At 37.6% G+C, this 15,251-nt stretch overlaps 1 protein-coding gene across 4 annotated transcripts; it reads left to right on the top strand.

Annotated features, from left to right (window-relative positions):
- The first annotated feature begins 3,864 nt into the window (after nucleotides 1–3,864).
- LOC110161153 (myocyte-specific enhancer factor 2D-like) lies at nucleotides 3,865–15,205 on the top strand. Of its 4 annotated transcripts, XM_055157008.1 has the most exons (5): nucleotides 3,873–4,591; nucleotides 5,886–6,075; nucleotides 7,059–7,127; nucleotides 8,474–8,524; nucleotides 11,542–15,205. In XM_055157008.1, the coding sequence occupies exons 1-5, from the start codon at nucleotides 4,570–4,572 to the stop codon at nucleotides 11,948–11,950; spliced, it is 741 nt and encodes a 246-aa protein (XP_055012983.1). In that variant the 5' UTR covers nucleotides 3,873–4,569; the 3' UTR covers nucleotides 11,951–15,205. The 4 variants fall into 4 exon arrangements, with proteins under 4 accessions (XP_055012985.1, XP_055012984.1, XP_055012983.1 ...); XM_055157010.1 differs by lacking the exon at nucleotides 7,059–7,127 and having other exon boundaries at nucleotides 3,865–4,591; XM_055157009.1 differs by lacking the exon at nucleotides 8,474–8,524 and having other exon boundaries at nucleotides 3,869–4,591.
- The last annotated feature ends 46 nt before the right edge of the window (nucleotides 15,206–15,251 follow it).

Here is a 15,251-nt window from a genome sequence, read left to right as displayed (position 1 = left end):
CAGGACTAAACCAGGTCTAAACCGGTCTCAGTCCTGGGCTGGTCCCGGTCTGGTTCCGATCTCAATCCTGGTCTGGTCCTGGTCTCAGTCCTAAACCAGGGCTAAACCAGAACTGAACCAGGTCTAAACCAGGACTAAACCAGGACTGAACCAGGAGTGTCAGGACGGGCCTGGAGGTGGGACCAGACTGGGATCAGACCGGTTTAGACCTGATTCAGTCCTGGTTTAGTCCTGGTCCAGAACTGGTTTAGTCCTGTTTTAGTCCTGTGCATCCATATGTGACGCAAAAGTCCGGCATCGCAGTTTAAGTCACGGAAATGGGAAACGGTCCTTATTCGTTTTCTCCATTATTGATTAAACACAAAATCGAACACTGAAAAAAACAATCGTTACTGTTTTTTTTTTTTTTTTTCAAAATATGAAGAAAAAAGTAGTTTTTTCTTTTTCTTATTTTTGGTTTTATTTTGAATAAACAAATGAACGAATGATACACGGATTATGGTGACAGGCCTATCCATAAATTCCCAGTGACAAACTGCATGTCTGATGGCCTCTTGATCTCTCCCTCTGCATCCTGTTTACTGAATGAATGACGGGCCAATATATACTAGTTATTTTAATACTTTTAGATTATTTTTCTTGCTTTTGTACCCCACCACTCTGAGCTTAATCCTTGTGTTGCCCCCTCCACAGACAGAGGAAGAGCTGGAGTTGGTAAATGAGGTGAATTCTTCAGTCTCTCGCATGGGTCGAGGGCAGTCACTGGTCACACATTACAGCAGCATGGTCCCACTGCAGTGCTCATTGTTCAGTCTTGTTCCACAAACATTCGGGATGGTTTTTGGTTTGAAACTCGACTGCATGAAGATCAGGGGTCATAACCGTGGCATTTTGAACACAATTGGTGTTTTAGTGACGATTTATTATTGAGATATTATGATGATCGTTGTGTAGTGAGTACAGTGTATACTACAGGATGGTAGAGTGAACGTTGTACATGATTTGGTAGTTGTGGACTGAGGAGTTTCTGGTGAGCAGCTGAGAGACTGAGACTAACAAAAACTGTATTATAAACCTCTAATATGGTGAACAAATCTGGTTTTATTATTATGGATGTTACAATTACCAAAATATCGCAATATCTTATTGTCAAAAGTCTCACAATGATATCGTGGGCCATCACAATATATCTAATTACAACTCTTTAATTTAAATTAATAGTTGCAGTTCAGCATGGATTAAAGCATGATCCTTACTGATTAAATGAAGAAATAACTTTTATAAACACTTTTAAATCATAGTTGTTTGGATTATGGCAGAAACAAAAGCTTGACAAGGTATTTTAAAGGAAAAAAAAAACCAAAACAAAAATTTCTTAACTTCTACAAAATATTACAATAAATATCATACTGTGAGATATATATTGTGAAAATATCGTACCGGGAGATTTGGCTATAGTTAAATCCTTAGTTTTCATTTTACTGGTAATTTTATGAGGCCTATTTATTAAGGTAACTTTTAAAATTCTTCTGTAAAAAAAACTTTCTATACAACCTGTTTGATTGAATGTTACGCTTCTCGTCTCTCCACTATTGCTCAAAGCTTACAACAAAAGCTGCTTAGAGCCTGGCCATTGGTATTTACCACTACCACACTATCTTGTACAGCTTGTGTCACTTGAAACCATAGACTGTATATATAAATGGACATAGATAACCCTCTAGCTCCCATGTTCAAAATAGGAAGTGAGCGTGGGGGCACTTCCGACTCCACTGACTCAGGGTCCAGTTTACATCAAAATTGTCACCCCCTCTCTGTAACTGCTGCTCTGAGCCTCACTATATTAACCTGCTCTAGATAATCCTGGAGTTTTTATTTCGCTATTTTGTCCATGAATAAATTCCTATTCCTAATATTGAACTTGACTCCAAATTCGCTCCTATAACTGCTGTCCTCGTGAGCTTCATTTGACTGGAGCTGAACACTGTGGGTGACGTCACATTCGCTTAGTCCACTTCTTTATACAGTCTATGCTTGAAACCGAAATGAACAGTTTGTATTGTCCTGGAGTGATCTGAAGATGCCACTAAAGCATGGCTGTATCTCCACCTGGTTCACTGACACATCCCCCAATCCCCCATTGTCACCCTCTCACCAAACGTTAAAGAGATGTGTTCAAATCTGACATTACATTAAAGGCATTTTACAACTAAAGGCATTATATATATGGCTGCAAGACTAATCACAACATTAAGTAAATTGTTAACCTGCTGGACAACATTTACAACAAAGCCAATCAACCCTGTAACCTCAAATAATGTTAAAGGTGCACTCCTTAACTTTTCAGTTTGGGGGTTCCACAATATTATTAAATATACAGGGCGTTCCAAAAAAATAAAAAAAAATAAAAATTGTGTGAGAATATTCCAAGATGCAAAGTGACTTCTCTTTGGGAGCGTACGGCATGTCTCAACCTGCAAACAGAACTAAAATAAAACATTAAATATAAAATCTTGATCTCTTTCTATACATTCTGTGAAAATTTAAGCTTATTTTAACAAGAATTGCCAAAATTATTGTCCTGAGAAATGGTGTCAAATTTTGGGGGTCACACTGTATATTAAATTTAAGATAAGATGCATATGTTCAATTATGGGTATTTTTAATTATCAATGAATAATTTTAAAAACATCCATTCTTACTGTGAGTGGGGTCACCTCTTCAGAGATTTCCCCTGTAAGTTGTCCTGGTGGCGTCTCCTGTTTGTTTCTATGGAAATTTAGAAGTTTAATGCCATATTCACTTGCCCTCCACCAGAAAGTTACACATTGCACCTTTAACAAAAGCATGTGATTCTTGTATTAGTTTATGAGTTCATATTTTGTGCTCTCAAATGCAGAACTCTTAATTTCAATCTTACCTATACATTTTTTACTTCAGTGGTGACCAAAATTAATTGATGTAATCGAGAAAGAAAACCCTGTATCTAACCAAAGTCTGTAGTGAAAGTACAGCCTCTTTTAAACCCAATCTGGACCCAAAGACTTGACTTGTTCTCATAGCTGGTGCTGTCACCTCTATGTCATTTTTCTACAATACTTCTCAAAGTTACAGCCAGAATCTCATTTTCTTGCTTCGAGTGATTCATTTCCATGGCCCTCTCTCGCACCGCTCCTCCTCGCGTCTCCACAAAGACACTTAATTGAATCTGGCCCTACTCTGCGCTCAATCTTCTCTCACTCCAAATCCAATGTTACAGTCATAACCCAGGCCAATGTTTCCTCAGAAAATCATCACACCAGAGAGCAGTAATTCAGAACTGAAATGATCGCATCTTTTGGCCTTTTGTTCGCATAACCTTAATATCCCTTTAGCAAAAACTGTTAATACATTTTATTATGTGGCACAGATGCGCAGCCATAACACCTCACAGTGTCTTTAATAAATTTTACAAGTTTCTTTGTTTGCCAAATGTTGTTCCATCCAAATATTTTGAACTGTTCGGAGCAAGAGTTAACCTTACTAAGCTCCCATAACCACCATACTGCAAATAACTTTGCTCATTAATTTGAAGGAATTACCAGGCAACTAAAAGCATTTTATGATGGAGGTTTTGTTCTTGAATGTGTTTTCTTTTATATTACATTACTGTGGTGCTGTAATACCAGTGGTACTACTGTAAAAATGTGAGCAATAAAACCACAGTTTGTAATTTATGTATGGTTTATAGACTATAGCACTAGTAGTTCACTTTTAATCTTGGCATTATAAATAATAAAAAATGTATTTACCTTTTTGACCTAATCTATAATAATCTTCTATACCATTTAGTTTAAAGGGCCCATATTACGCCATTTTCTGGCATATCTTATAATGTTGTTTCCTTATCAAAAACATACCTGGAAATAACACTCAGTTCCACCTTGTGATGTCATGTGGTAATACATACACCTTCACTAAAATCATTTGGACAATTTCAGCCTTGGAATTTCCCATTTCTACTGAACTAATGGTAAAATGTAGCTGTTCAAAAGTGCCACTGTATGTACCATTGTGGTTGTGGACAGACTAATAATAAACATTTAGCTAAACATATTATGAATGAAACAAAACACAACTCTGCATATGGTTTTGATAAGGCAAAAACATTTTAATACAGGTTATAGCTCACCAGAGTAAATATTTATAATACAGAAGAAATACAAATCAAATTGCCTAACTCAAATGCCTTTAATGTAATCTGCCCCTGAGTTGCGTTGTTCAAATATGGATAATAGTTTTTGATGCATGTCATCAAGAACCACCTGGTTATTGGTAAATCCTCCACTGTGATTTACGGACCCGCTACATCTCATCAGCCCCAGCATGTCACACTCAGCACAGTCATCCGTGGACTTCAGGACCTGTTAACAGTCTGTTTCTGTGTCTGTTTTGTTGACGAGGTTGTGTGGTTTTTGACAGAATGCTCAGCGGCTGGCAGCAGGAGCTCAGGTGGCACAGACCCTCACCACACCTGTTGTCTCCGTGGCAACCCCCAGTCTGTTGGCCCAGGGTCTGCCCTTCTCCGCCATGCCCACCGCCTACAACACAGGTGAGCTGGACACGCATCAGTTATTTTAGCATTTTGTCTCTATAGTCTTCTGTAACAGTTATGTCAGTAATAGTGTTACGTGGCAAAGAAGAAATTGAGTATGTCGACTGGACAAACGTTTATTCGACCAAATAAACTTTTGCCCATTTGACATAGTGAATTTCTCCTTTGCCATGGATTCTACCTGGACAACTGAGGGATTTTCATATAATGGTGTTACGTTATGCTTGATGTGTTTACTTACAGATTACCCCTACATGCAGTATACATTTTAGGTATCTGTACTTAACTGAAGTAGATTTTACAATGGATACTTTTTACTTTTACTTCACTACATTTGAGTGCAGGTGTCTGTACTCTCTACTCCTCTACATTTTTGAACAGGCTTGAGAAGTAAAAGTATTTTTTATTATTGTCTGAGACCTGCTGAAAAGACAATCAATTCATTTGTTTCTTTTGAACACAGTTCAGCACAAATCTTTCTCAAAATAACTGCATTTGAAGCTTTAGACTTGGACTTAGACTTAAACAAACTTTATTGATCCACAAGGGAAATTATTTGGACACAGTAGCTCACACATCATAATATAATAACAAAGAGTAAAAAATATAAATGGTAATAATATATTCTAAATAAGTAGCAAAAAAGATAGGAAAAGGCAGGTGTTAAAATAAGACATAATTATATAAATGTATGTTCAAGTCAAAATAAAATAGAAAAATAATATAAATTCCCAGCTATATACAAGAGGTCATAGACAGTCCAACAATTATATGATGATTATTAAATTATTAGATCTCAAAATATGTGTGAAATAATTTTTTGTATTTCATTACATTTTAAACAGGTACTTTAATATTTTACATAAGTAGTTTTTACTTTTACTTTAGTTTTTACTGTAGTTTTTTCATGTTTTTATTTTTTGTATTTGTATTTATTGCTCAGTTTTTTGTTTGCTTACATGGTGCATTACATTTTCTCATAAGTTATTTCCAATCTAAATACCTTACATCTTATTACAGGTTGTTACAGTGTGTAGAGCATCTGTGTGTTACATGTTACATTAAACGTTACACAATACACATTTAAGTAGTTTTTTTCATGTTTTTATCTTTACTTGAGTATCTTTTGCTCTGTTTTTTGCTTGTTTAGATGGTGCATTACATTTTCCCATAAGTTCTTTCCAATCTAATACCTTACATCATGTTACAGTGTAAAGAGCAACAGTGTGTTACATGTTACAGACAAAATGTGACAACGCTGAATGACCCTTAATGCTTTGCCATCCTGCAGAGTACCAGCTGACCAGTGCGGACATCACTGCGCTTCACGCTCTGGCATCACCTGGAGGTCTGTTACCAAGCAGCGTGTCGACGTGGCAACAGCAGCAGGCCGTCTCCCAGCAACCACCTCAGCAACCGCAGCAACAACCACAGCCGACAGCCGCTCAACAACAGCAGCAGATCAACCTGTCATCACTGGTGTAAGTTCAACAACCTTCATAAACGGAGCTTTAAATTTACATTTCTGTCTCCAAAAGGTATAATGTAATACTCTGAATACCTAATGTTAAACCCAGGCCCTCAGTACCACTCCTGTCAGCTTGCATGGTCTCATGTCATAACCTGAAATGCAAGCTCTTCACCTCTTCTCCTCTGTAGTAACCACGGCATCTCACCATCTCAGCCTGCCATGACATCAACTGCAGTTTTATCGAGGAAAACAAAGGAATGTTTTTTTCACACAGAGGTTTAATGTTGCAGATATCAACTCCAAAACACATGGATAATGATATGCGTTATGCACAAGTGTTTAATGAGATTTTAGCGAAAAGATTTAGAGACGTATTTCCTCTAGAGACACGCTTAACATATGGCCCTGATACACTCCTTTAGTTGTTTTATTTCCTTTAATGGGTAAATGAGTGCAATTAGCCCAAAGAGGTAATTAAGAGTTGTCAACACACCATTGAACATAACGGCAGCACACTGAAGTGAGTGTTTGTGATGTCGAGTTTAGTGTCTGCATTACTTAATGACAACTGTAGGCACATTTAAAGGTGCACTATGTAACGTTTTGGTTTGGGGTTTGTCACCTACTTGTAACCTGCCTGGAATGTTTCACAGTATGGCATTAAATAGCTCTACTTTATATTTATTTATAACAGGTGGCTTTACTTCTTAAAAATCCCTAGAAGAGTTCTGACTGAGCGGTGTTGCCTCTTGGTCTGGTTTGGTCTCCATGAAAATAGAAAGGTTTAAAGCTATACTGTGAAACTTTTCAGCCAAAGCAATGACATTTCCACAAAGAAACGACAACAAAGTTACATGGTGCACCTCTAATGCACTGATCTAAATAGGACAATACCATTCTGATCTCTATTGAAGCCAGTACCGTAGATATTACAGGGACGGGTCGAGTGAATATAGTTTTTTGGTGAAGTGTCTCTCTCTCTCTCGTCCGCAGCATGTGGGGCGTGGATAAACAGAGCAGCGATCTGTGCAGCCAGGTGTCCAGCCTGGCAGCCAATCTGAGGTGAAGAGCCCAGTGTGCTTGTGTCCAGTGTCCCATGTTTGTGGACTGTGTTAATCTAAAGAGAGAGAATGAACTTAATGCTGCTGGGACAATACAACACAATTTAGACAATCGGTGTGGATTAGTGTTTATTTTGTAATGTGATTAGATTAGATTTGCACACAGTAAAAACAATGCTTTTACAGTATAAATATCTATGTCCAGTATCTCATGTTTGTGGACTGTTTTAAACTAAAGAGAGACAATGCATTTAATGTTGCTGAAACCATGCAACATTTTAGACATTTTAGTCTTTGTGAATTAGTGGGGTTTTTGTGATAGTGACATAAACACAGGGTACTTCATAATAAAATATAAATGTACATGTCCAAAACCCCATGTCTGTAATGGGCTGCATTAATCTAAAGAGAGACAGTGTGCTTAATGCTCCTGAGAATGAACACATTTTAGACATTTGGTGTGGATTAATGGGTTTTTTGTGATAGTAAAAAACAAACAGTAACAAAAACAAAACAAAACTCTGCACTTTGTAATTAAATATAAATATATATGCCCAATAGCCCATGTTTATAGTGAACTGTGTTAGTGTAAAGAGAGAGATATGACACATTTTAGGCAGTCAGTTTGGATTAATGGGGATTTTGTGATTATATTAGATTACATTTGCACACTACAAACAATGCTTATACAATATACTAAACATACAGTATAAGTTTGTCCAATGTCCCATGTGTTAGTCTAAAGAGAGACTATGAGTTTAAAGCTGCTTAAGATATACAACACTTTAAATAGTCTGTGTGAATTGATGTTTTTTGTGATTAGATTAGATTTGTGCAGTAAAAACATGTTTCTGGTATAACAGACATGAATAGGCAAGTCAATTTACATGATAATAACATAAAAAAAACATGGCACTTTATTAAACATGGGTTCACTGGTCTATGGACTTTCCCCAAAGCTCAAATAGAAGCCTTGTTTATTTTATTATTTGATTACTGCATTACTTTAAAACTGAGATTACAATTACCACATCAGTAACATTATTATACACATACAAGTTTAAAGCAGCTTGTGAATGTGTTTCTTTGGACAATTGTATGAGCAATACTCTTATATATCTCTTTATCCGACTATTCTTACTCACACGTTTAATGGTGTTAGACAAAATTCCCACTGCTTAAAAACGTAAACTCCGCTGTCTGCATGTCTCTTTAGTATAATTTATCTGTTCAAGTGAAATAGGCCTTTGTCAGTTTCACACCAGTTACAGCATTATTGTGGTGCTCACAATAATGCACATTTCTTCCTCCTGGTTTGGACTCCAATCCTTTGTTTTGTCCCCACAGTGTTGGCTCTCCGTCCAACCTGCTCTTGGGTAGAGATGAGTGGTTGGGCCGGTACTGTATCTCACTTCCTGTTTCCTGTTTGTCTGTGCGCTTTGGCTGCTCCTTAAGCATGTGCCCGTCTGCAGTAGTGTTGTCACGATACTAAAATTTCAAACTCTATTTCAGTGCTACGAAATAGACTCCATACTTGATACCGATGCCACAATGATAATTAAAAACACTCTTTAGTTAGACAATACGATGTGATTTTCAATATTAAATCATAGTACATTATTTTGTATTAACATGTGGTGTTAGGTCTATGTAATCTCTCAGTAGTCCATGTAGGTTCCATCCTGGTCCATTGGTGTATAGCATAGACCAGGGGTGTCAAACAGAGGGCCAAAATTTAAAAGTCGTAAGCTAAACTAAATATTTATTGTAAAATTTCAACATCATCTGCATGTTTTCTCTTCTTTCGAGATATATAATGTTAAGCTTTTTCTTATTAAAACAAATGTTTAATAATAGTTTTACTTTAACACTGAATCTAGATCAAGCATAATATAAAATAATAACAACATTTTAAATAAATAATGTCTCTATAGCCTATCTGTAGCCAGCGGGCGAGCTCTAATACATATTTGATATGATCTCGCAGGCCAAATATAATTATATCTTGGGCAAAATTTGGCCCCCAGGCCTGAGTCTGACATGTCTGCCATAGACTAAATGGACATAACTAACCTGCTAGCTGCTGCGTTCCAACTAGGAAGTGTTCATGGAGGCACTTCTGGCTCCAATTGACTTGAAAAATTGTCACCCCTCTCTCTGTAACTGCTCCGCCTTGTCATTTTGGTCTTAAAATGTTCATATAAACTATATATATATGATGATCCTGGTGTTTTTATTTTGCCATTTTGCCAGTTAATAAATTCCTATTCCTCCGTATTCGCCCCGTAACTTCATCTGAGTGGAGCCAAATGCTACAGGTGACGTCACACTCCCTTATTCCACTTCTTTATACAGTCTATGGCGTATACTAGTTATGTGGTCTAATACTTGTTCTGATACAGCTTAAGATCATCCTAAAGCCAGTCTTATCCAGGAAAGGTTCATTTCTGCCCTGCTCAAATGCTCAGTCTAGTTTCAATTTTACTTTTAGTATCGAATAGTATCTGATTTTCATACTTGACAACCCTTGTCTGCAGACTAAACAGACTAGACTCTCTCCACCTTTTTCCCACTGACCCAATGATTATAATGCATCTCTTCACACCATCCAACAACTTACTTTGATTCATTCACACATAACTCATGCTTCCTGGGCTGTCCTGTCTTTACACTGGGAGAGGTTTCTGCTTTGAACAGTCTTTGGATTGGTTTTGGGGACATGTGGCTTTGCCCTGTTGGTGCTGTGAAATGTCAAGTGTTTGGTTTTGCATTCACTCCAGTCTTGTATGTTTGCAGTACTGTGCAGAAGGTTTTAAGCAAGCTGTTTCACAAGTGTTTTGAATGGATGAAACATGTAAGGACAAATTTGCCTTGAAAACAACATTTGCGGTAGACTGTTTTCCAATAATTTTCTAAAGTTCTTCATCTTGCCTCTTTATCCTTAAAAGTCCTTCCAATATTATGCAGATTGAATCTTGGGAGCTTTTTATAATGCTGTTACCTTATCAAAAACATATCTGGAGTTGTGTTTTGTTTCATTCACACATGTTTGAGTAATCCTTTATTGTTAATCTGTCTGCATCTTCAAAGCTCAAAACGCTCTGCTCCACCTTGTGATGTCATGAAGCAGTAGTTTTCATGTTAACAACTACTAGGGATGTAACAATAACTGAAATATCGTGATATCATATCGTCAAACTTCACACAATAATATCGTGGACCATCACAATATATCGAATTACATGTCTTTTGTCTTAAATTAAGAGTTATGGTGCAGCAATAGCTAAGAAAAAGACAAAGGGAACTACATAGACCATGAACCTTTGCTCCATTTCAGTGTAGACTACATGAACAGTTCTAAGCACTTTTAAGTCTTAGTTCTTTGGATTAATTCTTGTCAAGGCATTTTAAGAGGAAAAAGTAGCATATTCACAGTTTTGTTAGTCCACAAAATATCGCAATAAATATACCATGAGATATATGTCATGAAAATATCATACCAAGAGCTTTAGAAATCGGTACATCCCTACTTTTTACTTTACTCATTACTTTGTCAATTCCAGAGCTGAAATTACTTAAATAATTTGTAGTGAATGTGTATGAAGTTTATATACACACATTGGAGCACTTCCTGTATAACCACATAACATCACAAGGTTGGACACTTTCTGTTTAAGAGAAGAACTCAGCCTAAATATGCAGGGTTTGTGTCTTTAAACTTGTGTGAATGAAACAAAACACAACTCCAGGTTTGTTTGTGATGAGGAAACAACTTTATAACATAGATCAGAATACAGCGTAATATCGGCCCTTTAAAAAGACGTGGGCTGTGTGGAGTGTGGAGCTAAACCTGATGAAGCGGTTTGTGACTTATATACTTGGAGAACACAAACGCCCTCTAGAGACAGCGGCCAAGTTTACATGCACACCAGAACGGATTATTATTTGATTTCTGGAGCTTTAAAATGATTTAACTGACATGCACAAAGCAAACTCTGATATGAGTAATCAGAGGGCCCTTGGATCAGAGAGACATTGGATGATTTTGCTGTTTACATGTCATTTTAATAATATTTTATACTCCAAAAATCTGGTAATAATCAGATTGATCAGTGAACATGTAACTGCAGCCAATGGCCTTTATTCATGATTATGTGAATCAACTAATATTCTTTTGGTAAAATCGCCAGACCTAATATTTTATCTCAATACTGACCCCTTGTGGCTGGTCTTAAAGTCTTATTTTAGGACAGATTGCTTTTTTAATTCTGGATTAGGATTTTAGGCTAGAATCTACAGTTAGACTTTTGCCTAAAATCTTTGCACAGTACTGTACATCATTAATTAAATTAGTCATGTTAATGTTTGTTTTTCTCTTTTCTCTACTCCACTTTTTTGTGACCCTAATCTTTCAGGCCCGTGACCCATTTACCTCAAGGCGCCATGCTGACGGTCAACACCAGCTCTGGCGTGAGCATCAAGTCCGAGCCTGTGTCTCCGGGTCGGGACAGGAGCACGCCCTGCCCCCCTCCCTCCTCCTCTACCCCTGTCTCCAGCTCAGGGGGCATCCTCAACGCCCCGCCCCAGTACCCCGGCTCTCTGCTCTGCCTGGAGCCCCCCACCGGACGCTCGCCGGCGGACAGCGTGAGCAGCAATGCCAGCTCCTTCGAGGGGAGTGACCGGGACGACACAGGGGGCGGAGGGGGAGGAGGCGGGGGCAGCGGAACGAGCATTAACCCAGCGGATCTGCTCATCAGGGCCAGCGAGCAAGAGCAAGAAGGGGGGAACGTGAAGCGTATGAGACTGGACGCGTGGGCCACATAGAGGATTTCAAACGCGCTTTCTTTGTTTTGGAAACACTCACGGCACTCACCCCACCACTGCCATTCAACACTATCATCACATCATGTCCTGAATCATACAATTTAGCTGCAGACTTTGCCAAAATTATTTAAAAATATAAAAAACAAACTTGTAGTCTGGGAGAATTGCTTCAGACGGACGCAGAAACAGTAGATTTTCTTTAGCTTAAACAGATGTCTAATAGATGATGACTTTTGACGAACTATGACAAGGTTCTACGTGTTTTTGCATTGCTGCACTGGCGTTACAAGTGGCTACATAACTGGACTTTGCCACTTTTGCTACCATTTCTCTTCAAAAATCCAGCATCTTATCAGGATCCATCCATAACTCACTCAACTATGGCACTTTCGGAAATGCCTTTACGTGGTTCTAAGACTGAAACGTGTTCTATTCAGCACTAAAAACATTTGGCAAACGTGACCACCCCAGCAGCTAAGGAGTGCCAATATCAAAACCTCTAGAAAACAAAAATATGCCAAATGCCTCTAGCACGCGGCACAGGGACAAACCACCACACAAGACGTCACAGAAAAGACCAGGACCAAGGATTTCGAGGCTTTGAGCGCCCCCTGCTGTCCTCACCACGGCTGCACTTCCCGTCCTTTGACTTTTTGACCTCGTCTCGAACTTTTTGCAAGGATTCCTGTCCAGAAGTCCAGATTAGTACCAGGAGTAGATGCCATGCAGTGATATGCGTAGTGGGTTTTCTCTAGCCTAAATTTGGCTTTTTCGGGTAGTATTTCGTTCTTTCAGTCCACGTGTTAACCTTTTATCTGTTAGTAATTTAAAAATCTGTTTCGACGGTCCAGTAGTTGTCCAGCGGTAGGTAGGACTTTGTATAAACCACTCCTTATACAAAAGCTTTGATGTCCTCTTTAGCGCTCTATCTACTAGCTCCTCCTCTTTCGGCGTAAAAAGTGATCAGAAGAAGACATTTTCTATATTTCTACCGCTTTAACTTTAACGGGGCGACTACGTACAGCAGCGGCTTTCAGCGACGTGTGTGTACATATGGATATAATATTCGCATAGACTTTGCTAGGTATCCCTAAAAACAAGCAATGTGTTGATCTCAGTGGATCTGTTTGCATATATGAGTGTGAATTTGATATGTTTTTGGAGTTTTCGGTGCCGGACTTGATGCCTGGTGACAGTGACGTTTTCTCCGTGAAACTATTTTATGCTATCGTGAATGGTCTTGTACACTCTTCTCACGGAGGCCTACTCGCTCGTGGTGTTGTCATACTATTCTCTATTATCCCACATGTTTTTTCAAAGCTTACGGTTAACAGTAAAGTATGTCCATTATTGTTACAGACACAATGATAAATAATAATAATGATAATAAGACACTGCCACTCACTTTTAGTCTAGTTATGAAAATACACTTAGTTTAATTGGTTAAGACTTGTCACATAAGCACACATAGTTTTTGCCTTTTGTTTGAAAATTAAGTCAAAATGTTGGCTTAGAAAAAGTGCTGTTTATTTTTGACATAGCCATTTCATGTGTGTGTGAGTAGTTGTAATTGTCAACTAATGGAAATTTTCTCCCGATTTTTCTCGATGTTTTCTGGGTGCAGACTGTTGACAGTATTTTTATATATGGATATGGATATACACCGTTTAAATCTATGTCACAAAGAGAGAGGAACCCAAGCGTGGATTCTCCGATGTTGTGGACTTTGTCTTTCAAACTTGGAACGGGCACAACAAGCAAAAAAGTTGAATATCTAATACTCAGACAAGCACCTATATGCATTATCATTGATTATCACGTCATTTATTGAGGCATCCATAATTTCACCCTCACAAAACCACCACTGACAGGAACTACTTTATCATACATGGAGTAAAGTAAAAAGCAATGACATTATAGGCTATTTAGTAACTGTGTCCAAGTTGGGACCTGCTTTCTTTTGGATTAATTTAGTTTGTTTATAAACTAAAGATCTGTTGTAACTTGAGGAATTGTTTGGGAAATTAAACAAACACGTTTTTGGTAAATAATGTACCACAATATGAAGTCCTTTGATTTATTCATATGCATATATATTTAAATATTGCCATTACACTCAGCTCTAGTTTTGAATGGGTTTTTGCATTACAAGTCCCATCCCTATTTCAGACTTTTTATTGCTACTGTTTCGGCAGACACTCTTCTGACACCAGTGTTTTTGTCATGTTTAAAATGATTCACGTTTCCGTCCCTCGTCGTGTTGTGTAATTTAATATTTCATCTTATGTCCAACATGCATTCAGTTCACTCATTTGACTTGGTTAGGACGCAGCTAATGATCTTAACCCCATTTCATTGGCCATGTTTTCTCCCAAATCAAATTGAAATTGTAACCTTCTAATACTGGTGCTTGACTGAATGGGCACACCGCATTGGCTGCTGTTGGCGGCAGATATCTTGTACAATGGTTCTCTGTCCGAGCTCTAGTTTAGTCACATGACAATCTTTGAGACATGAACCTGCACCCTGTTACTTGTTGTGTACAATGTTTTTTAGAAACTCACTATTTTTGGATTAAGTTGTGCTGGTGACAGTTCCATTGTTTATTACTATAATGATATAATTATTACTATTATGGAGCTTTTATTTTATTGCGATTTTTGTGTAGGATAGCCAACCGTTTTATTTTCTCTGGTCATAAACATAGTACTGGTTTCCTTTTTTGAAACAACTTGCTGAAAATTGCACGATCAATTATTGTGGTATTAGCAAATGCAATGAAGGAAATACCAGTTAAATGCTGCAGTTTTAATTAAGATATAGAATATATTTATAAAACGTGAAACAACTGAAAATGATAATTCATATTAATTGAATAATGTAAATGCATGGGCTACAGGTACCATCAGCTCCTGTTTTTTTCGGACACAAAGGACATGCATCACAAATGAGTGTGAACTCAGAATAATGTAGCATATGGATACTAAAGATGAAATTTATAGCTAATATATTGTGTTGAGCTAGTCTGCTTTGGGTTTTGTTGTAAAGAAAATATTCTTTTGTTGTTTTTGAGAATGATACAGTTTGTGTATATTTTCATATACAAAGTATGCACTGATATGTTATTGAAATTCTATACCGCTTTTACAAAAAAGTGTTTGTTGTACCAAAGTATCCAAGTCCCTTGAAACCTTATCCTTTTTGCGTATGTTTTACCGTATTTTATATATTAAATAGACAAACTGAGTGACAAAACTGAGTGTTCATTTTAATTTTCTTTATATAAAGCTGACATTTGGTA

This window comes from Boleophthalmus pectinirostris, unplaced genomic scaffold (assembly GCF_026225935.1).
Source record: "Boleophthalmus pectinirostris isolate CB_2022bp ecotype Guang Dong unplaced genomic scaffold, ASM2622593v1 HiC_scaffold_21, whole genome shotgun sequence".
Classification (NCBI taxonomy): Eukaryota; Metazoa; Chordata; class Actinopteri; order Gobiiformes; family Gobiidae; genus Boleophthalmus; species Boleophthalmus pectinirostris.
The sequence above is the reverse complement of the archived record's forward strand: the minus strand, read 5'-3'. Positions and strand labels throughout refer to the sequence as shown.

What these genes read in the sequence shown, in the direction of transcription:
- LOC110161153 (XM_055157008.1), top strand. Translation starts at nt 4,570, where the DNA reads ATGCCCACCGCCTACAACACAG. An exon ending in AGCCTGGCAGCCAATCTGAG is followed by an intron (nt 7,128 to 8,473) that starts GTGAAGAGCCCA and finishes TTGTCCCCACAG; the next exon opens with TGTTGGCTCTCCGTCCAACC. An exon ending in AGAGATGAGTGGTTGGGCCG is followed by an intron (nt 8,525 to 11,541) that starts GTACTGTATCTC and finishes CTAATCTTTCAG; the next exon opens with GCCCGTGACCCATTTACCTC.